The 24321-nt window shown below is 34.7% G+C and overlaps 1 protein-coding gene and 1 pseudogene across 1 annotated transcript; both read right to left on the bottom strand.

The window, feature by feature from the left end:
• Positions 1 to 3428: 3428 nt before the first annotated feature.
• On the bottom strand, positions 3429 to 9965 carry LOC128128853 (uncharacterized; annotated as a pseudogene).
• An 11562-nt stretch (positions 9966 to 21527) lies between these two features.
• Positions 21528 to 22136, bottom strand: LOC128128852 (HMG1/2-like protein). The gene is made up of 4 exons (XM_052767622.1): positions 22090 to 22136; positions 21852 to 21941; positions 21641 to 21761; positions 21528 to 21572 (listed from the first exon to the last, which is right to left on the bottom strand). The coding sequence occupies exons 1-4, from the start codon at positions 22134 to 22136 to the stop codon at positions 21528 to 21530; spliced, it is 303 nt and encodes a 100-aa protein (XP_052623582.1).
• Positions 22137 to 24321: the final 2185 nt, after the last annotated feature.

The raw sequence follows: 24321 nt of genomic DNA, 5'->3' as shown, positions 1-24321 counted from the left end.
CCAAAGTTCGCCGAGGATTGGTCGCTTGTGAGTAGTTGGAAGCATGATATTGGATGGACCATATCGACATTATTATGAATAGATAAGATTCTATTGAGAATGAGTTGTCAGATGGTAAGTATGGAAAGGTTTCCATATTGGGAATTGGATATTGAGAATCAATGTCCATATTAGAAATTTTATGCAAAATGATGTTCAAAGGAATGTACTTTGAGTGAGAGACATCACATCTATGGAATTGTCTTGTAACAATCTCCGATAGAGGACTTTGTAATTTCATTAGCAATAGTCATTGTGACTTTAGTGCGGTGACATTACAAAAGGATCATTGCATAAAATGTTAGAATCTAACATATTCCATAAGTGGCAAGAATTTGATATTCTTTCACTTATGAAAATGGAATAGGAGTTGTGAAATGAGTATGATTGGAAATGTGATCTATTTCACAAAGTAAGAACCGTAGGTAAACATTGTGTGCATGCTAAGAGCATGGGAAAAGTGTTGTAATTCAAATAAGAAGTTGATTACCCGAAACAACAAATAATGAGTAATCGATATGGTGATAAATAAAAGGTGTTTTATTTATACTCAAAGGTTTGAGGCCATATGGGATTAGTATTATTCTTGTGTTTCACTTTGCATGTTTTGACTTCCTGAATAATTTAATTGGTTGAGAACAGTCAAATTATTCAAACGGGCCACAATCGTTCATATGTTGGAAGTAGATATGAATGAAGACTGTCATGAATTGGTGTGTGGATTATCTAAAGAGAATTAGACATAAGCAAATGTTTGCTATAACGTTCATGAGTGCTTATGAATATGATTTGAGCATTGGATTAAACCCACGCTCACTTGGATCACTTCATGGATTGTTATCATAAGTGATTAGTGACACGATAACATCTTATATTCTTGAAACCAAGATGTGTGAGTTGTATCTTGCGAATCGGTTGCACATTGATAATATGTAAACGCACCAGTAACTTGGTGTTATAAAACATATTGTTGTGTGTGATTTGGTGAGTGAGTGCAAGCGAGCATTGAGTCAAAGTTTATCCATTCCTTTTATCCAAAGTAGGATAAAAGCGATATATGTGGTCCCCTCGATGATTTAGTGATGGCACCTAAGTGCTTGGCCAAGCCGGGACTAATTTGATGTGTTCAAATTGTAGTCTGTTGTCAGTCGTCATAAATCTGAATTCGGGAAACAGCACATAGACAGAGAGAATGATTTGTAATTTGTTTTATTAGATAATATTTGATTATTTGTAATTTAGATTTGAATTATCTTGTATGAAAAGTTTCAATTTTTCCCCTAAAGGTTTTATAGTTTAAATTTGACTTAAAAGTTTTGTTTTGAAATTTAAATAGTTGAAACCCTAATGTTTTGAAAAGGTTTCAAAACTTGCCCTCAAGTTTTGGAATTTAAATTTTGATTAAAAGTTTAATTTTGATGTATATTTAAATTTTAAACCCTAATGTTTTGAAATGTTTCAAAACTTGCCCTCAAGTTTTGGAATTTAAAAGTTGTTTAAAAGTTTAATTTAGGAATGTTAAATTCTAAAACCCTAGTATTGTTTTGAAAAGTTCATATCACACCCTTATGGTTTTATTAATTAATTAAGGTGTATAATTAAAAGAGGTTTAATAAATCCATAAAATTTTTGGTTTACAAATTAATTGAATTAAAAGTATAATCGTTAAATTTGACCACCTAGTATTTTAAAAGTGTAAAATACACCCTATACTATATATAACATTAAAAGTCTAACATTATAAAAGTCAGTCTTACCGTTAGTAGGCCTCATTCACGAAGCTAGTCTATAAGGAGTGTTTAAGGAAATTGCCTATAAAATGGTGATTGAATGGGCATCCACTCTTACCCACCGCACTCTTGACTAGTGGAGGGTCGTTAGCCGGACGGGTAGGATAATACACAAACCTTCCATTATAAGTATAATGAAGTACAAAAGTAGCTAAATGTTTTACAAATTCCCAATCTTAGTTACTTAGGCAAAAGTGAATTGATGCAATTCCATGAAATTACACTTTGTGCCCTTGCGAAGACGTTAGTGGAGCGTGTGTGGTTTACCGGCACACTAAATGGTTCTAAGCAAAGGTAGCAAAGGGTGACTCAATGTTTGTCATAGTTCGGTGGAGCGTGTGTGGTTTACCGGCACATCGAATAGGTGACTGTAACATGTGAGGGAACCATGTAAGTTTGCATGGTTATTCACACCCGCTTTGTGATCCTCGACATCCCAGTCACAAACTAGAGGGGCATATCGAGATTTAAACATGCCATTGAAATGTTCAATGAATCTCAAAAGATCTAGGAGTTTTCATAGATTTAAAACTTAAATTTCTTTTTCGTTTTTAATGGTGGAAATTAGTGAATCGTCATTCACTTACCTTCAAATATTTTGCAACTAGATTACGGCATCCCTTTTCTAGGTTGTAGCGTATTGTGTTGGGTCCTAGCCTTAATATCTCATTTGGGTGATTTATTAAGGACTCAATCAATCAACTAACTTGAATTTATTTTTCTCCCGTTTTTTAGATGTCAAAGTTCGACAACTATGGTCTTCCTAAATCCCGTGGAACAAGCATTCCACACGAAGATGATATTCCACGATTCGATCGAGGAACAAGAGATCATGCTTCACTTCCTCCTCCTCCTACAATTATTCTCCCTAACCCACAAGATCGAAGAATTGAAAGGTTCAATGTCACTAAAGCCCTATTGGAAATGAAACATGAAGATGGTAAACCCGTGTGTGCCCACGTTCTAGGAATGAAATCACACATCGATAGGTTGATTATGTTGGGTGTGTCATTCCCTGATGAGTTGGCTATAGGTTGGGTTCTACAGTCACTCCCTGAATGATATAATGAGTTCAAAAGAAAGTATTATATGATGGATCATGACGCAAACCTCATTGACCTAACTTACATGCTCATTGTTGCTGAATCAGAAATGATTTGGCAAAGCAATGGAGCATATTTGTTGGGAAAGTCAACCAACCATGCTTCCAAGGACGTTCTAGGAGAACCGACCTGCGTTTGCTTCCAAGAGAAAGGGCGTTGGATACAAGTCTGCCCTAAGAGCCTGAAGAGTCCAGAAGATGGGAGAGTCAAAAAGTATGGCTGTGCTTCAGGTAAAATCCACTATCTAATTCCATTAACACTACTAGAAAAACAGCCTTTTACGACATAAAATCAAAAACAGAGTATAATAAAGTTTGGTTAGGATAAGTGAAAATTAACAAATATTACTTTTCTATGACCTTAACCATTTACTTATGTGTCACATGTCCAAGATAAAAAGTGACCTCAGTGGAACCAATTGCTGCCATTTCAGCAACAGCTTGAGGAAATTGAATTTTGAATTATATCATGTAATATTAGAAATTATGATGCAAAATCACTTCACCTCTATAGCAGATATCATTTTGGAACCCCAAGAATCCATGGTCTCTTTCCATTCGAGGAAACCTCCAGGTATAACCGACTCCGAGTTCAGTTCCTACATCAAAAAAAGTCAAATCCATGCAAAGTTTGATGAATATTCTATAGTATACAATACAATCCCTTTTTTGCCTAAAGTTATTTGGACACATCCATCTCATCTTGCAAAAGGATTTCATATACATCAGTCCTCACATTCATCTCTTTCTCACGCATAACTTCCAACAAATCCGATAACCAAATATTTTGAATTTTGAAATTTGAAATTTGAAATTGTAAGAGATGAAGATGTTATATTACCATGGACATGAGTGAATGGCATGAAAGTAAATTCTTCTAGCTGCTGACATGTCATGTGTGACATGGATTTCATACAACAAATATAATCGCCATAAAAGTACACAGCTTTTCAACATGTTGTCACCCAATTCCCTTTCAAAGATTCTATGTACTCTATGATGAGAGCTTCCTTTTCTAATCTCATATGATAATGCAAACAGACAAACACTCATGGATGGTTTCCTGTAAAATAGGGATGAGATTTAGAACCGGAAAACCGGACCGGAACCGGAACCGAACCGGACCCGGACCCGTTAGAACCGGAATATATAGAACCGGGTCCGGTTCCGGGTTTAAAAATTGGCTTTATCCGGGTTCCGGGTAATCCGGGTTTGGGTCCATTGGGTCCGGGTAAACCGGGTCTAAAATCTGGAACCGGTTTTTGGAACCGGAACCACTTTTAGGGCCGGAACCACTTTTTGTGAAACGTTTACAAGATGCATATCTTATTTGTTTCAACTCCAATTGACATACGGTTTTTTCCAACATGTAGTTTAGAGTTTGTACATGATTCTAGACTATAAATTTGTCATTTTTAGTTTTATATTCATTGACTTACAGTCCTCAAAAGTTGAGATACCAAAGCTGAAAGTTTTTAGTTTTTTAGTTTTTTTGTATTCGGTGAAAGTTTTAAAACATGCATATCTAATTCGTTTGAAGTCAGATTGACATGTGGTTTTTTCCAACTTCTATTTTACAGTTTGTACATGAGTTTAGACTATAATTTTGTCATTTTTGGTTTAACATTCAATGATTTACAGTCCTCCGAAGTCAGGATATCAAAACTGAAAATTTTCAACTTTTCAGCTATTTGTTTTTGTACTTTATATTATGTGAAAATATTAACACAAGTATATCTCATTCGTTTAAATTCGGATTGACATGCGGGTTTTTCCAGAGTGTATTTTAGAGTTTGTACATGATTTTAGACTCTAATTTTGTTAATTGTGGTTTCGTATTCAATAAGTTACAGCCCCCCAAAGTCGGGATATCAATATGAAAATTTTCAAAGTTCAACCCACTAAGTAGTAAGTAATTACCAAAAAATTCCGGTTTTTTCGGGTTTTCCGGGTCTAAACCCACTTTATCCGGTTCCAACCTACCCACTTTGATGTTTCCGGGTTTTCCGGTTCTAGACCCACTTTACTCGGAACCATACCCGGAACCGAACCGGAACCGGTTCCTATATACCGGTCCGGTTTACGGTTCTATAAAATCCCGTTAACCGGTTCCGGGTTTTCCGGGTCCGGGTCCATCCGGTCCGGGTTTGGACCCACTTTCATCCCTACTGTAAAACACCACAACAACATGATTCAGTTTCAAAGATTCATACTAATGACACAATTACCCCTATGAGGACAGATTAAAATTTTGATCTTACTTGTGTAAGTAATCATCAATGATCCATCGAAGCTTACTAGGGGAAGTATGAAGATGTCCAATTTGAATAATTGTATTATAGAGTTTGGGACTGAAGGGGTATATCTGTAATTCTTGCACCAAAATTTTCCAAATATTTGCAAGCTCTACTTCTGAATGATGCTTCCATAGCATTTGTATATAATAGTTGAATAGTAATTCAAGTTGATGAATTTGTCTTCTCCTTTCTGTATTTATAAAGATTATGTTATCCACAATAACTAAACAGATTCTACAATCTAACAAAATTAAATATGATAAAAAATGACTGATTTAAAATGATCATGAAATCACCTGGAAGCACCATGGAAAGAGATTGATTTAAAATTTCTATTCCAGATTCCAATCCAGAAGTCAACTCTTCAAATAAAGAAGCACGACAAATAGAAGCAACATAATTTTCATTAATACTCCCATGTATCCATGCTTCCTGAATTACCCTTATTTGTTCTTTAAATCCCTGACGTGCCCTTAACAGCTGTAAACTTGATGGTTGACTTTTGAATTGACTAAATTTTACCCCACATCCCAAGCAACAAAGAATGTGCAATGTTCGTGATAATGATGATTCTGAGCTTCTAGAAGAATTGTTGTTTGAAAGTTCAAGTTCAAGTTCAGCATACCAAAAGAATAAAAGTGAGGCGTTTGATTTGGGATCCTGTGAGTCGTATAAAATAAAATTAAATGATAATATATATATATATATATATATATATATATATATATATATATATATAAATATCTCAAGTTTTTGTAATTTGTAAAGTAAAGATAATCTTGATTTTTATTTCTTACCCATGGAAGCCCTTCAATGGATAATAATGCCATGTCAAATACTTTTCTTGCATATTCTATATTCCCAAATGCAGCTTCTCTTCTTGCATAAACACCACATAAATGTACATCCTGTATGTATTTAGTTATTTACTATTCAGTTATATAAAACATATTTTTATATCGAATAAATAATTAAATATAAACAAAATAAACATACCTGACGATTGCTTTTCAAGAGGCTTTTTGCCAATGTCCTACATGGAGTAATAGCAACACTAGAGGAGTTCATTTTTGTGTTTGAAATCTCTTCAGCAACAAGTGCAGCTTCTTTTAAAATATGGTCATGTGGAAATACATTTAAACATTGTAAACTAACATTTCTAACAAATTTCATCATTTCACTTCTCATGTTTATGTTATCAGAGCTGTTTAAAACATGTTATAAACTGTAACCACTTTAAGTTTGATTCTCATCTATTTTTGTGAATATCTCCTCAACTTTTCTCAAGTCATTTAATATAGAATCTGGTAATGAGTCCATAACTAGGGTTTTTTCAGCCCAACTTGAACTATTAGTTGAACACCTACAGAAAAATGAAAAAAAGAGAACTTTTTTAGATTATATTGTGATCAGATTATATTAGTTGAACACCTACAGATTACATATTAATGAATATGAGAGAAAACATGATGACTGATGAATATGAGTTCAGTTCCTACATCTTCCTCTATCTATTTTTTTTCTAGGATTGTGATAGCTTTCTTCTATCTATGCCTTTTCAAGAAAACATGATGACTGATGAATATGAGAGAATGCATGATAGCTTAGGTAATTACCTTTGTTCAACATCTGATTGAAGACGAAGGAAGTCCTTTAATGTCTAATATTTGGAGAATGGAGGAAGATGAAAATATACAACAGGAGACGGATGATTGAGAAATTCGAATGGATGTTACTGATTACCTGTTGCATATGGTATTTATTCTTCTTTCTTCACCTCTACTTTTTTGTTTTGTTTTTCTTTCTACTATTTGTGGATGGCTGGTTTTATACAACTTTTGGTCCCAAAAAGTTTTTTCTAACAACTTTGGTCCTTATTTCAAAATCTTATAACATTTTTGGTCCCGTGTTCCAAATAAAATGAATATTTTTTGGTCCCTGGATATAGATGTTAGAAAAAAAAATGGACCGAGAGAGAGAGAGAGAGGAATACGAGTCTCTCCAACAGCTCTGTTAGTTATCCCACTCTGCATTACCAAGGTTAAGAAGTAAAAGATAATTCAATATTTAGTTTTCTTAAATAGAAGTTTTGAATTAGGAAAAATTAAGGTAAATTTCTGATCTTACACATAGGACTTTTAATGCTTCTTCACCATCTAGTATTGGGATCTGTACAAGCTTAATTATCTTTCAAGCTGATAGGGAAATGAAACAAATTAGAAGATTCCATATGAAAGATATTGAAACTTACTTCTGTTACTCCAGAAAACAATATCCCATGTGATTTATGCTCCTTAATCTTTATGTTGTCCTTGGATAAATCAAAAGGTCCCTACAAGAAACACTCCCAGTTGCAATTATAAAACAGAGTTGAGGGATCTCTTTCAAAGCTATTTGAACAATAGAGATAGCTAATGGAAAAGCATATAACTAGCAAAGAGGCTTCAATGTAGCTCTTATTTAGCTTCTTTAACAGTGATACAATCACATAACAGATTACTGGAGCTGATTGAATCGGTAATAGCAATAACCAGATAACACATTAACACTCACTACACAGTTATCACAAAGTTCAACTTCAAACTATTGATAAAAATAAGATTTAAGATTTAAGTTAAAATTTTATTTGTCAGGTCCAGGGCTTATCTCATCTAAGCAGCTCGGTAGGATCTGGTCTGGCTTAGCATTTCCAAGTCTTTCAGAAACCAAGACGCCTCATCGATCTCAACCGTCTTTTCAATCGGAGAAAAGTACAATAATATATATATTATAATAAAATATATGTTGCAAAATAGAAATACAGAATACCTTCAATAATGCTTGTCTGGCTGCTTCCCTTTCCAGGTCTCTTTTCCGTTTTGCTTCTGCAGCAGCTTCCGCCTCTACTCGCCTCCGAGCATCTTCAGCTGCCTTGGCTTCTGTAGGTCTCTTTTTCTAAGATTAAATATATATATATATATATATATATATATATATATATATATATATATATATATAAAACCAGCCATAAAGATTCCACCCAAGACAAAAAAAAAACATATCTTGCAATTTCCAGATAATTCATATCATATACTACAAAGGATAACTTTAGATATACCTTTGCCCTAGTAAACTAAGTAGAAGCTTTAACATCTTTTACCTCCTTTTCAGAAGCACTGCTAGAATCAGAATCTGCAGTCAACAAACACTCAAGTATCATCAAACAACCCAAACTACAATTCACATCCAAACAGTACTTTGATAAAAGGGTTTAAGTTTAACATAACAAAAAATACCCTTAGATTTGTGCTCAAAGAAGCATAGGTGCTCAAGAACCCAACATTTAACTGAAAAATGAAAATAAGTTTGATTTAATATCAATGTCCATTAAACAATGTCCACAATAAATCACCATTAAACAGGAGAGCAAGAAGAATTCCCAAAAATCCATAAGCATAAATTATTATCTAATAAGTTGAAATCTTTAGACTTTAGGTGATATATCTAATCTAACACATGGAAATGGAGTTTGTTGCAGTTTTGACGAGACCAGACAGAAAGTGTAGTTATTCAGCAAAAGGACTCTCCCTTTCAAACCAAGACCATTGACCATTGACCATTGACCATTGCATATCAATCAATCACCATTCACCAACCGACAAGTAAGAGCTTGAGCAAAGCCATTCTAATGTAGAGTCCATTTTTAGCTTGTCTACAATAAGCAGCCCTTGGGTCCCCATCTACATCCACTGTTATCTACAATTCACAAACAAAACTCTACTTAATTATATTATATTATATATAAAACTAAAAACAAAAACAAGACAAGAATTTGTACATCATCAAGCCTAAGGAGAGGATGCATGACAATGGCATGTTTCTGCATGACACCCAATACATCTCTATCAATAATGTATTTCCCACGAGCTTCCTCATAAATATCGCTTCTCTCTCCAAAATGTTCCTTCTGGATGCGAGTCTGATACACCACATCACATTTCGATGCCACTTCCTTCAAATCAACACTTTCTTCCCATTCAACTCCCTTTAATGTTAAGTACTCTTTGATGTCCACCTAAATTAATCCATCAAGACATTCACACCTTCTTTTCAGATACATATAATATAATATATAATAACTGCATACCTTCATCTTTACAACTTCCGGAGAGACAAAGTAGATCTTGACATCATTGTATTTGGCTAAAAGATATGCAAGAGAGCGAACTGTTCGCCCATTTGCAAGATCCCCAACAAGTGCGACTTTGATTCCATCCAGCTTTCCTATCTCTCTTTCAATCGTGTACACATCAAGAAGAGCCTGAGAAGGATGCTAACCTGGACCATCCCTAACATTGATAACAGGAATGTTAGCTGTCATCGCTACTCTTCTGGCAGCACCACTTTCAAAATGCCTCATTACAATTATATCCGAATACCCTTCCACAGTTCTAATAGAATCTGAATCTAAATAAATAAATAAATAAATAAATAAATAAATAAACTCAGAATGAGAGAAAGAAGATGAAAGAAGGCACCACCTTCAAGTGTTTCTCCCTTTGCAGCAGAAGAGAATTCGCGTGCATTTTCTGTTGTTAAAACTTCGCCACCTAAGCGCTTTATTGCTGACTCAAATGAAATCCTGGTTCTTGTTGAAGGCTCGTAAAAGAGAGTAGCTATGCTAAAAGGGTTTAAGTTTAAGCTTGGAACGAGATTCAAGTAAGCCAAATTCAAGATTCGTGAAATTCTAGGGCACATGAGGCTACACGTCGCCTGAATTTTAGTCTACCGGAGTTCCGACACATAAGTCCGACTTGTACGCTTTCGGAGTTGTACTTCTTGAGATATTGTCAGGCGAAGAAGGCAAGTGAGGAACGAAGGAAGGAGTGTCGATAACTAGGCAAGGCGGCAGTCGAATCTATGGAGGGGGAAGAAAGGATCTTAATTAGGGCAAGAAGGAAGCAAAAGTGGAGGATAAAAAAGAAGGCGGGTGTTCAAAATTTTAGGGTTTTCATTTTCCCCCTATCTACTAAACGCGCTTTTCATTAAAATTATAATGTGACACTCATAGACGACGCCCATTTAAGATACAGCGCCCTCCGTGTTTTTAATTTTTTTTCGTATGACGTTATTTTAAGGGCACACAATAATGCGTGACCTAAATCCTTAAATTTTTTGAAGAGATGACACTTTTTGAACGTCACTCTCCTTGGCGTAACATAAATCAACGGGTGTTGTGGTTTGCGCGACGTAAAAGGCTATTTTTCTTGTAGTGTAAGTTCCAATTTGTTGATTCTTAATACATGATGTGATAAGATTGCATTTGAATGTTTTGCAGGATCAGTGAAAAGAGAGGAAGCTTGATGAAAGAGCAAGATGAATCTAATCACGAAAATATGGATCTCGATCGCATGGATTTGAAGATTAGATTTTGAGCTTAGAAAGTTATGATAGAGTTGTTAGGAATATTTGATTACATAGTTTTTCAGTTGATTTTGAATTGTAATGACAAATGTTTTCCGCTACTTTTATGAATAAAATAAATTTTGTTTTGACTCATTTATTTATTTATTTATTTCCTTACAATGAAATCGTTATGAAAAATTGATGTTTGCATATTTCTACAACGAATGGATAAGATTCTTAATTATGTTAATAGTGGAAATGTTAAAAATTTACCAAATAGGGAGAGTTTCACATCGCCCAAGTTTCAATTGGATAGAAACTTGGAATCATGCAACTTGGTTGCACGATGAATGAGAAATTTCATATTTGGAAATTAGGCTAATTCGTTGACAAAGTGTCAAGTGAAGGACTAGGAAATCGAGTACACAAAGTTGTGTGTTGATCAAGTCCACCATAAGAGTAACAAAGACATTCGTCATGGTTTACTAAAGGTTTAGTAAATATGATTATACTTATAAGATTAAGTGTAATTCTGAACTGATTCAAAGAGTTTAAATCAATAGCAAAACGAATAAGAAGAATCAAGTAGGCAGAAAGATAAAAGTTTCTCTATTCTAAGAAGAAGGGAGAGTGCCTTTTATGCTTTATGATATGACTTAATGATTAAGAACCATATCTCAATTGATCCTCTAAGTAAGTCTTAGTACAATTGTATATCTGAGAAGTGGAATCAATAATTGAAGAAATGGTTAAATCAAGAAGTCAATCATACTTCATTCCAAAACAAGTCTTAGAGTTAAGATTGTAATATTGAGTGACAAGTATAAAGAAAGTTTATAACATTCATCAAATGTAGAATTTGGAAAAAGGTTTTCTTATTCTCACACATTTGAAATTGGTAAGTTGTGATGTCTTGGACAAGACAAAGACCAACTAGGACCAATTTTATGAAATGTTTTGTCCTGATAAAGGCTACACTAACTCTTGAATATTTGTTTGTCAAGAAATGTTTATTGACAAGAGAATCTTATATGTCAAGGAGTCAATGGGAGTATTAATGGTCTTGAAAGGTTTCAAGAACAAATCAAGAATAAACCTTATCGATCATCACTAGTACACGACTTGAGGTTTACAACCTATCGTGTTGACACTATCTTGTTTCTGTGCCGTTCCAATCAAGTTAATTATGTATATGAGTTCTATGAGTTCTCATTTGAATGCATAAAAGGCAAGGACCTTGATCAATTGAAAGTACATTGATAGGAAAGGGTGAGCTGCTTAACTACTTGGAAGACATGGTGGGCAGCCGTGTTACCATAAGGCAAGAAATCAAGATTGAGAAGGCTCGGTCCATATGAGTTTGAATTTGTCATAAACTTTGGTTTTAACAAATTCACATGGATAGGAACACATACACCATTAAAATCGAAGTGTCATAAGATTTCCTCCTTCATTAAAATGACTGTGAGGAAATGCTTTCACTAAGGAAGATTTTAAGAAGATAGTGATTGTGAAATTGTATTCTCGAATTCGATTATGGTTACGGTATCCCTTTCCATGATTCGAATTATGAGATTTGGCAATTACCCTGAATTGTTTAAGACAAACATATGACCTATCTAAGGCAAAGGTGTATAAGTTTAAGAAGCATTGATAAAAGATTATCAAAGCATTGGGTATTAGAAATATGAACTTAAAGAAATTCAATAGGCATTGTTTTTCTGAAAGTTAAGTTGTTTCTGAATACATGTCAAAGCTAGTAGGAGCATAAGTGTTATGTTTATAATAATCATCGTGATAGTGGGAGCATAAATGTTATGATTGCATGATTATTAAGGCAAGTATTGCAAGTTAGCAATATTAATTATAGAAAACAAGAGTTATACTTTGCAAAGTCGCAATGGTTGTAAAGTTGTTTTGCTATAATTAAGGGAGAGAATATTATGCTTCATTTCAAATCTAAAGGCTTTAGGTTATGGAATGTTAATAAATTAAGTCAATGAAACATAGTGCGTTCTTAAAAATTCGATTATGATTACGGCATTCCTCTTCATATTTCGAATTGAGAGAAGGTAGCACATAAAATATTATGGCAGAAGATTGATAAAGTATCGAATCTTTATGTAATACATTATCCATCGTGTCGCATACGCTTCGGGTATAGGATCGATGGCAAATGCTATACTATTTGACCATTCTAAAATTTTCCAAATGTCTAGTGCATTTAGAGGGAAAAGGACAAGAATCGGTTTTGACTAAGATAATTAGACAACTATCAAAGGACAATCCAAAGTTCGCCGAGGATTGGTCGCTTGTGAGTAGTTGGAAGCATGATATTGGATGGACCATATCGACATTATTATGAATAGATAAGATTCTATTGAGAATGAGTTGTCAGATGGTAAGTATGGAAAGGTTTCCATATTGGGAATTGGATATTGAGAATCAATGTCCATATTAGAAATTTTATGCAAAATGATGTTCAAAGGAATGTACTTTGAGTGAGAGACATCACATCTATGGAATTGTCTTGTAACAATCTCCGATAGAGGACTTTGTAATTTCATTAGCAATAGTCATTGTGACTTTAGTGCGGTGACATTACAAAAGGATCATTGCATAAAATGTTAGAATCTAACATATTCCATAAGTGGCAAGAATTTGATATTCTTTCACTTATGAAAATGGAATAGGAGTTGTGAAATGAGTATGATTGGAAATGTGATCTATTTCACAAAGTAAGAACCGTAGGTAAACATTGTGTGCATGCTAAGAGCATGGGAAAAGTGTTGTAATTCAAATAAGAAGTTGATTACCCGAAACAACAAATAATGAGTAATCGATATGGTGATAAATAAAAGGTGTTTTATTTATACTCAAAGGTTTGAGGTCATATGGGATTAGTATTATTCTTGTGTTTCACTTTGCATGTTTTGACTTCCTGAATAATTTAATTGGTTGAGAACAGTCAAATTATTCAAACGGGCCACAATCGTTCATATGTTGGAAGTAGATATGAATGAAGACTGTCATGAATTGGTGTGTGGATTATCTAAAGAGAATTAGACATAAGCAAATGTTTGCTACAACGTTCATGAGTGCTTATGAATATGATTTGAGCATTGGATTAAACCCACGCTCACTTGGATCACTTCATGGATTGTTATCATAAGTGATTAGTGACACGATAACATCTTATATTCTTGAAACCAAGATGTGTGAGTTGTATCTTGCGAATCGGTTGCACATTGATAATATGTAAACGCACCAGTAACTTGGTGTTATAAAACATATTGTTGTGTGTGATTTGGTGAGTGAGTGCAAGCGAGCATTGAGTCAAAGTTTATCCATTCCTTTTATCCAAAGTAGGATAAAAGCGATATATGTGGGCCCCTCGATGATTTAGTGATGGCACCTAAGTGCTTGGCCAAGCCGGGACTAATTTGATGTGTTCAAATTGTAGTCTGTTGTCAGTCGTCATAAATCTGAATTCGGGAAACAGCACATAGACAGAGAGAATGATTTAGATCCATGTCTCAGTCTATACGATATCTAGAATGGAGGAATATATGATCCCTTATCTAAAGGATAAGTGTATCTGATAGGATCAGAGTTGACAACGGCTTTGGAAAGCTACGATTGCAGATCAGGATCTGAAGTCATACACAGAATAGTTATTAGACTTATCCAAGTAGGAGACTGTTGGATTAGTGTCTAAGTCCATAACTATTTTGGTATGTACTTGACCTGATGGTGCATGGTCCTTTTGGGTTGCCTTCACCAAAGCAACTTGATAGGATGAATAATGGAGAGAAAGAATTAAATATGATTTATTAATATATTATGAGAATAATATATTAAAGGAGAAATCATATTGTTTAATTAATATTAGTCAAGAATTAATAAGAATTAAGTTTGTGACTAAAAGACATTAATTGAACTTAAGGGACTTGAACTGTCAATTGTATGATAGTTGAATATTGAGCTAATGGACTCCATAATTAAAGGGGTGGACGAATTCTATGGGGAAACCCATTAGAAATCGTCCAAGGGCCTTTAAGGAAGGAGCCCATGGGTTGCTTAGGGCCTAAGCATCCAAATTAGGGTTTCCTTGTTAGATAACCCTAATAGCCTCACTATTTAAAGAACCCTTATGCCCAAAAACGTGGACAAGACTTCTTCTAGGGTTTCCACACATTTTGGGCAGCCTCCTTCTCTTCTCTTCTTCATCCTCTTGCTCTTGGTGTTTGTGAACCATTAGAGGAGTGACATTTGTGACTCTAAGCTTTCTAAATTCAATACAAGAAGGATTTGAGATTGTTATTGCAACATAACAATCAAGGTATGATCTAAACCCTAATATATATGTTATATTGATTATCATATGCTAGATCTAGGGTTTATAGTCTTGGATGAATTGCATGTACAATAGAGAAATCTAGATCCAAGCATTAGGGTTTGTATGAGCACATAGGATATTCTTATGACCAAAACCCATCACGTACATCCTAGAAAACATCCCTAGGTCTGGATAATAATCAGTCACTGACAATCTAATTATCTAAAAGATACATAAAGAAAAGTCCTATGAAACGTTACATCAATATAAGACAAGAAACATTAAATGCTTGTGGATCTCGGAACTGCCTTCATCTCGGAATGATCTCCACCTCATACTACATCTCTATCTCAGACTCAGTTGACTTCGGATCTTCATTACTTGTGATTTCTAGAGGTTCACTTTTCAGGTTCCAATAATCTTCCCCAAAGTGAACTTAACAATCAAGTCAGCTTAGTTGGCTTCTTCTTTTATGAACACATAAGCTCTATATATCCAATCTCGGACTTCCAGATACCATTGAAGTTGACTTATGAACTTGGACTTCACATGCTACGGGGCTTCTGATTTGGATGCATTTTCTATAAACTTTTGAAGAGCTTTGGAGGGGACGAGATGCTTGTTTAGGACTCGGAAGAAGTCCTTCTTGTTTGTCTTCTTTTGCAAGTAGACATATCCTAACATCGGTTCATCAGTTGGTCCTTCAGCAAGAATTTCAGCTTTAGGCAACTTGTAGTCAATATTTTCCAGAAATTTTTCAGTTACGAACAAATGAGCAAGTTTGAAGTCACATTGACAAAATTCAGCCACATAGTCTTTCAAGTAGTTCATTGCAGCACTATAGGCAACAATGCTCATTTGGTTGTCTTGGTGAATCTGGAAATGTGCAGTAATAGTTAATATGTCGTTTGGATTTATGGAGGGGAAGTTGGCGTCTGAGATGGTGAGTTGTTTTGACTTGTTTCAATAGAAGTGATATTTGTACAGCATGCGGTTCATTTCGAATTTACTTTGAACTTTTTGTCCAAAACCATATATTTTTGTGATTCTTTTCCGAGACCACACTTCCTTTTATGGTTGAGCATTCACATAATAGAATGTCTTCAATCTTTCTCTTTCGGTTCTGATGATAATTTAAGGATCATCTTCTGGGTGGAGAGGAGCAAACTTGATGTAGAACTTGCCAAAGGACGAGATGGGGAGATCAATCTGGTCCGAGTCTTGGGTTTGTAGATCATAATACATGAATGGCACGATGTCCAAATCATGAATTATTCCATCACGAAAGAGTGGGGAAAGCCCTAGCATTGGATTGGGATTGTCTTTAAGAGCTTGAATTTTAATGTTTTCTTCAAGGGCTTGATCTATTTGTGCTTGAGACCACACTTTGGACTTCTTGGCAGTTGGTTCATATCTTTGGGTTTCCGAGATAGGCTTCTTGCCTTTGTCTTGTTTCTTCAAGCCATCAATGACTTGTTGAATGTTCTCACCAACATTGAACTCAGGAGGTGAAGGAATGAGAGGCTCTTTTGGGATGCTGTCAGGCTTCCGAAGTGGAGAGCCTTCATCAATTGGAATTATTCTCGGAGAGGGAATCAGAGGCAACATCGATTGGGTAGCTCGGAATGCTTCAATTGTGAGCTTAGTCTTCGCCTTGGCCACTTCACAGCTTCTATGTAAAACATCAGCTAAGGATGATGGCTAGGTAATTGCAGACCATATCCTTCGTTCTTCCTCTGAGAGAGATTTCGCCAGAAATTTCCTTGGATCTTCAATTCCAATCACAGCATTTGTGATGTAATCAATTTATTCATCATCATCATAAGGAATACCTGTGGACACAATTTGAACATCATCATCGTCAGATTCATCTCATAGTTTAAATTCCAAGGCAGGCTTCCAGGAGATGGTATGATCTCTTTTTCTTGGTCCTTCTCCCCCTCTTACATCAGATGGCCCTACAACCGAGGCAAGTGTAGCTGAGCTTTGAAATTCCGAGAGCCTGTCAAACACCTTTTGTAAATTGGTGTTCATCTGCAATGTGAGGGCATCATAGGCTTCAGCGATTGGAGCCTGAGCTTTCAAGCAGTCGAATAAAGTGGCAAGAATTAAAAGCATTTAATTGAACTTGTTGTTCGGAAAGTCCACTATATTCTAACATGCTCGGAGGAGTTTGATGAGGACTTGCTGCATTATATGATTCATCTCATCTTTCTTCTTAATCTCTTTCTCCATCCTTTGAATTTGCTTTTCATGCCGGACATGGGTTTGTTTTATCAGCTCATTGGTGCCGTAGATCATGTCATCATGAACCTTGAGCATAGTAGTGATTGTTTCAAGGTAGTAGTCCAGACTTGAGTTGTATTTTTGCTTAACCTCCTCAATGGTGTGGTTGAGTCGGAGGGAAATGAGTTGATCCAACTGTTCTTCCCATTTTTGCATCCGAGGGCCCTGTTTTCTTGACTTCGGATAGGGAGAGGAGAATGGCATCAAGCTTTGTGTCGAGACCAGACACTTTGGCATCAATTTTGGAGTAAAGTTGGGCAACTGACTTGTCTAGAGATTCCACTTTTTAGATTGTAGCTGCAACATTGTCTCGGAGTTCCAAAAGGCAATTGGATTAGCAAGTTTTGCAGCTGATGATCCAGTGTTCGAGGTGGAACTCTCAGACTTAGCTTTATCACTTCCTTGATTGACTAGAGGTATGGTATATTAGATTGTCACCACAAAGAATAAACAAGTTCAAGAACGCGATGAAAGATTGTGGCTTACAAACGAAGAAGTTTCTATGTGGTGACACCCCTACCCGATGGAACTCAAATTTCAAGTTATTGAAGTCCGCATACCAGTTATCACTACAAGAAAAAAGGCCTTTTACGACGCTCATTGCGCGTCGTAAAACGCTCAGACGACGCGCAAATGCGTGTCAAGGAAGGCCCTGTCATAAAGAGAGACGACGCGCATTTACGACGCGCGGTTACGACACGCAATGCGTATCAAGGAAGGCCCTATCATAAAAGAAGACGACACGCATTCGCGTGTCGTAACCTTACGACGCGCGTGTTAATGACACGCAATGCGTATCAAGAAAGCCCCTGTCAAGAAAGGCCATGTCATAAATGAAGATGACATACATTTTTGCGTATCGTAAATTTAAATGTTTAAAAAAAATAAATTTATATATTTATTAATTTTTAAATTAAATTTTCATTTAATTTCTTATAATAGAAATAAAATACCATATACAAAAAATACAATCCATTGCATAATATAAAATAAATTGCACAAATTATAATGTCATACAAAGAATCATTCAAATGTTAAACAAAAATAATACATTGCTAACATGTGTTATACATTCCTATAAAACTAACAAATAATCATACAACTCTGTTTCTTACTGGAAAGGAATGCCAAACATGATTACAAGTCTCCCTTAATCTTGATTATAATCAAATGTATCTTTAATTCTTTATATAAATGAAGCTTAAATGATGTCTTTAAATAATGAACACAATAAATTTTATAAACCTTTTGAGGCCCCATAACATCAGGATCTGAGTTTTCTATTTCAACTGCAGGACTACCGTTAGTTTAAGGATCACTTTTTGGACGCTTTTTCTTCTGCATACATTAACAAACATGTTAACTTTCAAGAAATATATTTAGTTTTTAGGCTCATAGTGGCATGCATATAGCTAAGGTGAGAGAAAGGTATACATACAGCTAGTAAGACATCCAGACTATCCATAACAGGTGGTTTCAAATTTTCATAATCAACTGCATTGTAAGATAACATGAACACAAGAAAGGTAATCAAAGGTTAAAATATTACATATTTACATGTTAAAAGTGTAAAGAAAAGATGATGTGGTTACACAGCTTACCATCAGAATTTAAGAGGTCGCTACTTAATGTGTGTCCTACTTGTGCCATAGAAATCAACTACAATCACCACACACACCGAAAAGGGTCATGTATACAGAAATGGTGGATAGAAGAGAAAGAAGATAAAGCTAAAAAAACTACCTGCATTGTAGTAATAAACTCTTTGAAGTCAAGAAAGCCTTGTCGTCTAGAATCTGCAATTGCCCATACCTTAAGAAGTAGTATGAACAGGCGTAGAGAAATAGTTAGGACAGATTGGGATTAAAAGAGTAGAAAAGCAGAAAGAGAACTATAAGCTAACTTCTGTGCCCTTATGAGCACACTTAGCAATCAAATTAATGATCAAAACTTGAGGAGGTAAAACACTATCTAAAAAATAAATAATCATTTATTTAGAGAGTTAAATGCAAAAAATAGTAACATACTCTTATTGATTTGTTCTAAAATCAAGAAATTCCTATGGTTTTGGTCCTAAGAAAGTTGAAATGGCTATTTTTCCCTTTTACTTTTAATTAATAAAATATTAAAACAAATATGAAAAAACATAAAAAAATAAATTAAAAGGGCAAAACAGTCATTTCAAATCTTTCAGGGACCAAAACCAATTTTGTAGTTTTGTCAACAAAAATAATAGTAATTTTTATCATTTAAAACTTCAATTCAAAAACACTTAACCTCTATTCAGCATCACTTCTAGGTAGAAGGGTAAAATGGTCATTTACTCAATAAATAACCAGTCTATATGTTCATTCATTACTTTCAAGAGACAGATATCATTTATCCATCCATAAATTTAACAGAAAAAAATTAAAAAAAGAAAAAAAAGGAAGAAAGCTCTTACCTGTTATGCAAAGGACCATACCATTAAGCAACAACCATCCCTCATGGCCATTCCTTGAGAAGAATTGATAGATATAATGTGGAGATATTGCCTTGAAAATAGAAAGGTAATGATATATGATGTTGTAAATTCCAATAAAAGGAGTAGTCAATGTCCATGCACCCATAATAGGTGAGAACAAAAAGCTCGCTCTTGCAGTTCCAAATTTTTGAACCAAAAAACAGAACAACAAGAACTAATGCAGACAGAGCTTCCACTAGAGCTGAAAAGTAAAAAAAAAACATAAAAAAATATGACAAGATCTTTATAAATGTAGTTGAATAAACAAAAATCAGAGGAATGATGCACAGATGATGATGAAGCAGAGACAAATAAGAAAGTAGATTCAAAGAAGAAAGGATGGTTTTCATCCATGTTCCAAAGGTTAGTTTATAACTCGTATTTTTTTTTTCATTTTTAGCATTTTTAATGGTCATTTAGTCTCGTTTAGATGGTCTATTCAGTCTAGAAAGGCAACACTCCTTATGTTATAACAGAGTTGGAAAGTCAATAAATCTTGCCAAGGTATAAAAAAATATTAAAAATTGAATCTTGGCATACAAAAAACAAAAAAATAATATGTGAAATGTTGTGTGCATAATCTGGTAAATATATATATCATCAAAGATATTAATTATTATTTATTAAAATCAAATAAATCATTTTAAAAGCAAAAAGTAGGCTACTTACCACATTTTCTGGAAGAGATGTTGTAACAGACATTTTCTGGAAGAGATGTTGTAACAGACTTTCCAATATCTGATGCAGCCATAAGTTCATCAGGAGGAGGCTTTTCCTTAAAGACATCCCTACCCTTGGTTGCATCATCGATACAAAGGAACATCGCTTCTTTGAAGATCTTGAGCATTCTAAACAAACCAAAGTTAGGTTAAATCTTCAGAATAGTTAAGGATATATACGTTTAAATGTCATGAAACTGAGGGCAAAAGAGTAAATTTACTTACCTCAAGTGATTCATCATAGACACGTCTTAGTTTACCAGTTCTATACCAAAATATACGTATTCTTCGATCTGGTGATGTGATTGCAAATTCTTTAATTTCATCATCAAAAAAATTAAGTTTTTTTAATTAAAATATGTTGATATTGAATGTTAGATACCTGTTCAGAATCACCCCACTGGCGGAAAGCAGAAAAGGATTGCAAACGAGTTCAAATATACTGGCCACCAACTGTGAGCCCAGGTCCCTCTACAATGAGAAAGAAAAATAGTAAATGAAGATGAAAATAGATTTATTATTTGTCTTATAAAAAAAGATTTACCTGAGCCACATCATTCAAAAACCCCTCACGCACAAGACCACTGATGACCTCCATTTTTGATGTGACCTTCCTTGAAAAAAGATAATAGAAAAATTAAGATTGTAAAAGTTTAACAAGAATCATGTATATGAGATACATCAAGATTGCATATGAAAGTGAATACGTGAGATCATGGGACAATATATAGTTAGATATTTATAAAATAACCAAAAAAAAAAAGTCGTTACTCTTTATGCAACACAAAACACACCTGGTTAGGCAATGCTCTTAGAGAAATGATCAATTCAGCAGGATGATCATCTCCGTCTCTACCTGCACGTACCTTTCCAGGTGTAGCATCTAAAACCCAAACCTTAAAAAATAATAACAACTTATAATATTATTTATCCAGACATCACTTAATGACAAGAAACAAAACAGGGCCTTACTCTTACAGGCCTTGCAAGTGGCTTTGCAGCTTGTTCGACCATGCTCAGTGAAACTGGATCATAATAATAAGTATGAAAACCAAGGAAAGAGAGCACTAGTATAGTTTTAACTTCCATTTTGCCCCACCAGCTTTACCAACCTGATAATTATACACAAGTGAAATCCAAATCAAAATCTAAAAACACAAACTCAACTCAATCTAGATACAGAATACTTGAAACAAAGCTTAAGAAGTTTCGATGACAAAAGGCAAAAAGGAAGATCACTTACAGCAGCAACAGATTTGTTGTCAGGGTGATCTTCTTTGAACTGCTTTCTAAAGTCCTCCCTTTATAACATTAACAAGAGGAAAAATATTTAAACTTTGGAAATGGAAGTAAAACATGAAGGTAGTGATAAACGAAGAACAGCTACTAACATGAACACAAAGAAGGCGCTAGCGGGTCTCTTGGGTTTATTGGGATCCTTAGCTGCTTTCCCCTTGGCTGCAGTCTTCTTTACAGCCAACCTAAAATTACAACAAACAATTGTTAAAAAGTACCGAAATCATGATCCTGAGGAAGAACAAAAACCTAATTTCATTGAAGATGAAAAAAAAATACAACATTAAACCCTAGCAGATGGTATGTTTTAAACATACTTAGATTAAATCGTACTTGGTATCGGCTTTCCTCGTAGCACCGCTTGATTTGCTTCCTTTCATCGTTTGATCCTGAATGAAACAACCGAAACAACAAACTAGGTCAAAAATCGAAGCGAAAATGGTTGTAAATGAAAAAAATTAGAGTCGACATCGAGGAAAAAGAGGAAGAAAACATACCTAGTTAGCAAAAAATCTAGGGTTAGGGTTTGATTCGTTTGCGATTGGGGGATATTGGGGTAAGGAAATCGACTTATAAATGGCTACGATACGTCGGCAATAGAACTATTTGGGCGGGAAGATTTTCATTCCAAGAGGGCTTGATTATGTTCATGATTTTGGGCCCATTTTGGATAAAACAATGGGGCTTCATTGGTGGCCGTGGTGAACCAGAGAGAAGACGAGGGGTGGTGGGTGTCTAGGTTGTTGTTGAACAGTAGGGGTAGAGAGAGAGATAGAGAGAGAGAGAGAGACTTACAGTTGGTCGTGTATTACCTGCATCAAATTGAAATTAAGGGAATGTTGATAGGGCGGAGGTGGTGAATGAGATGTTTGGTGATACTGATAAGAAGGAGATCAAGTAGAGATCCGATGAACGAGATGTTTGATGATACTGAAGATGAAGATGACGGACCTAGGGCTTTTTCTTGCTAAGTAGAAGAGGCGGGGGGATTAATTTTGGGATTCAATAGGCGGGGGTAATTTTCGTCGATTTCATTTCCCGCCTAAAACGCGTGTTTCACTTAAAATTATAAAGCGACACATTCACATGACGCACATTTTATGAAAGGTGCCCTCCGCATTTCTTTTTTTTTCTTTTCTGACACTAATTTTAGGGCGCGCAAAAATGTGTGGCCTCTATCCTTCAAATTTTGCAAAACTAACATTATCTTTTAGGGCACTTACAAATGCGCGTCGTCTATCAGCGAGTGTCATTGTTTGCGCGTCATTAAAGGGCTATTTTCTTGTAGTGTATGAGAGGCATTTATGGAATTTGGCATAAGATGTAATATTTATTTTTAAGTTATATTTTAGATTTTCAACAAGATGTTTAAAATTTTGTAATTTGTGAAATTTTTTAAACAACCATAACTCATTCGTTTCAAGTCGAACTGACACGTGGTTTTTTCCAACATTTAATTTGCAGTTTTTAGATGAATTTAGACTATAATTTTGTTGATTTTAGTATTATATTCAATGAGTTACATTCTTTCAAAGTTGAGCTACCAAAGCTGAAATATTTCAGCTTTTCAACAAGATTCTTAAAAATTTTAATCTGTGAAAATTTTTAAACAATCATAACTCATTCGTTTTAAGTCGGATTGACAAGTGGTTTTTTCTAACGTTTAATTTACAGTTTCTAGATGAATTTAGACTATAATTTTGTTAATTTTGATATTATATTCAATGAGCTATAGTCTTTCAAAGTTGAGCTATCAAAACTGAAATATTTCAGCTTTTCAACTATTATTTTAGACTATAATTCTGAATTTTATGTATCTTTGACAGATAAATCATATGAAAAGGATCTCGGTAGAGTATTGGAAAATTATGACTTTAAAATTGTAACCAAAATGGTGAAGTTCTTTGAAAAAATCAAGAAAAAAACAGAGCTTATTTCGGCTACATCAAAACCTTTGGTAAATCTTTTTATCTGGAAAGTCTTAGATGTGGACATACATCTAAGAAAGTGGTCAACCAAACCAATGTTTCTCGAAATTGTAAAATACATGAAGACGAAATACTACAAGTATTGGGATGCATACAACAAGATGAACGATTTTATGTACTTTGCGGTTTTACTTGATTCTACCACCAAATCACCTTTTTGTTATATGCATTTAAAAAATGATTGGATACATAGAACTGTCATTGACCCCCGCGGGCATAGACATAAAAGCACGTCAGATGATTCGAGAGGTTGAGAATAGGATGGAGAATTTATTTACGACCTTCTTGGAACGATTTGACAACGGTAGATCATCTCAACAAGAAGCGAATCAAATAGTCATAATGTTGATGATGATAACGATTTTTTCGGCGATTTTCTTTGTACGGGAGGTAGCAACTCAGATCCAGTAGATAACGAGTTACAAACTTATTTGAAAGAGAATATAATTAATTATAAAAAAGATTTTTCAATTCTCAGGCGGTGGAGTATAAACGCGATTAGGTTCCCGACAGTTGCTTGGATACGAAAATTGAGTACTTTTTTTTAGTCTTTCATAGTTTCTTTATAAATTAATGT

Source organism: Lactuca sativa, chromosome 9 (assembly GCF_002870075.4).
Source record: "Lactuca sativa cultivar Salinas chromosome 9, Lsat_Salinas_v11, whole genome shotgun sequence".
NCBI lineage: Eukaryota > Viridiplantae > Streptophyta > Magnoliopsida > Asterales > Asteraceae > Lactuca > Lactuca sativa.
This window is presented reverse-complemented; position numbering and strand designations above follow the sequence as displayed.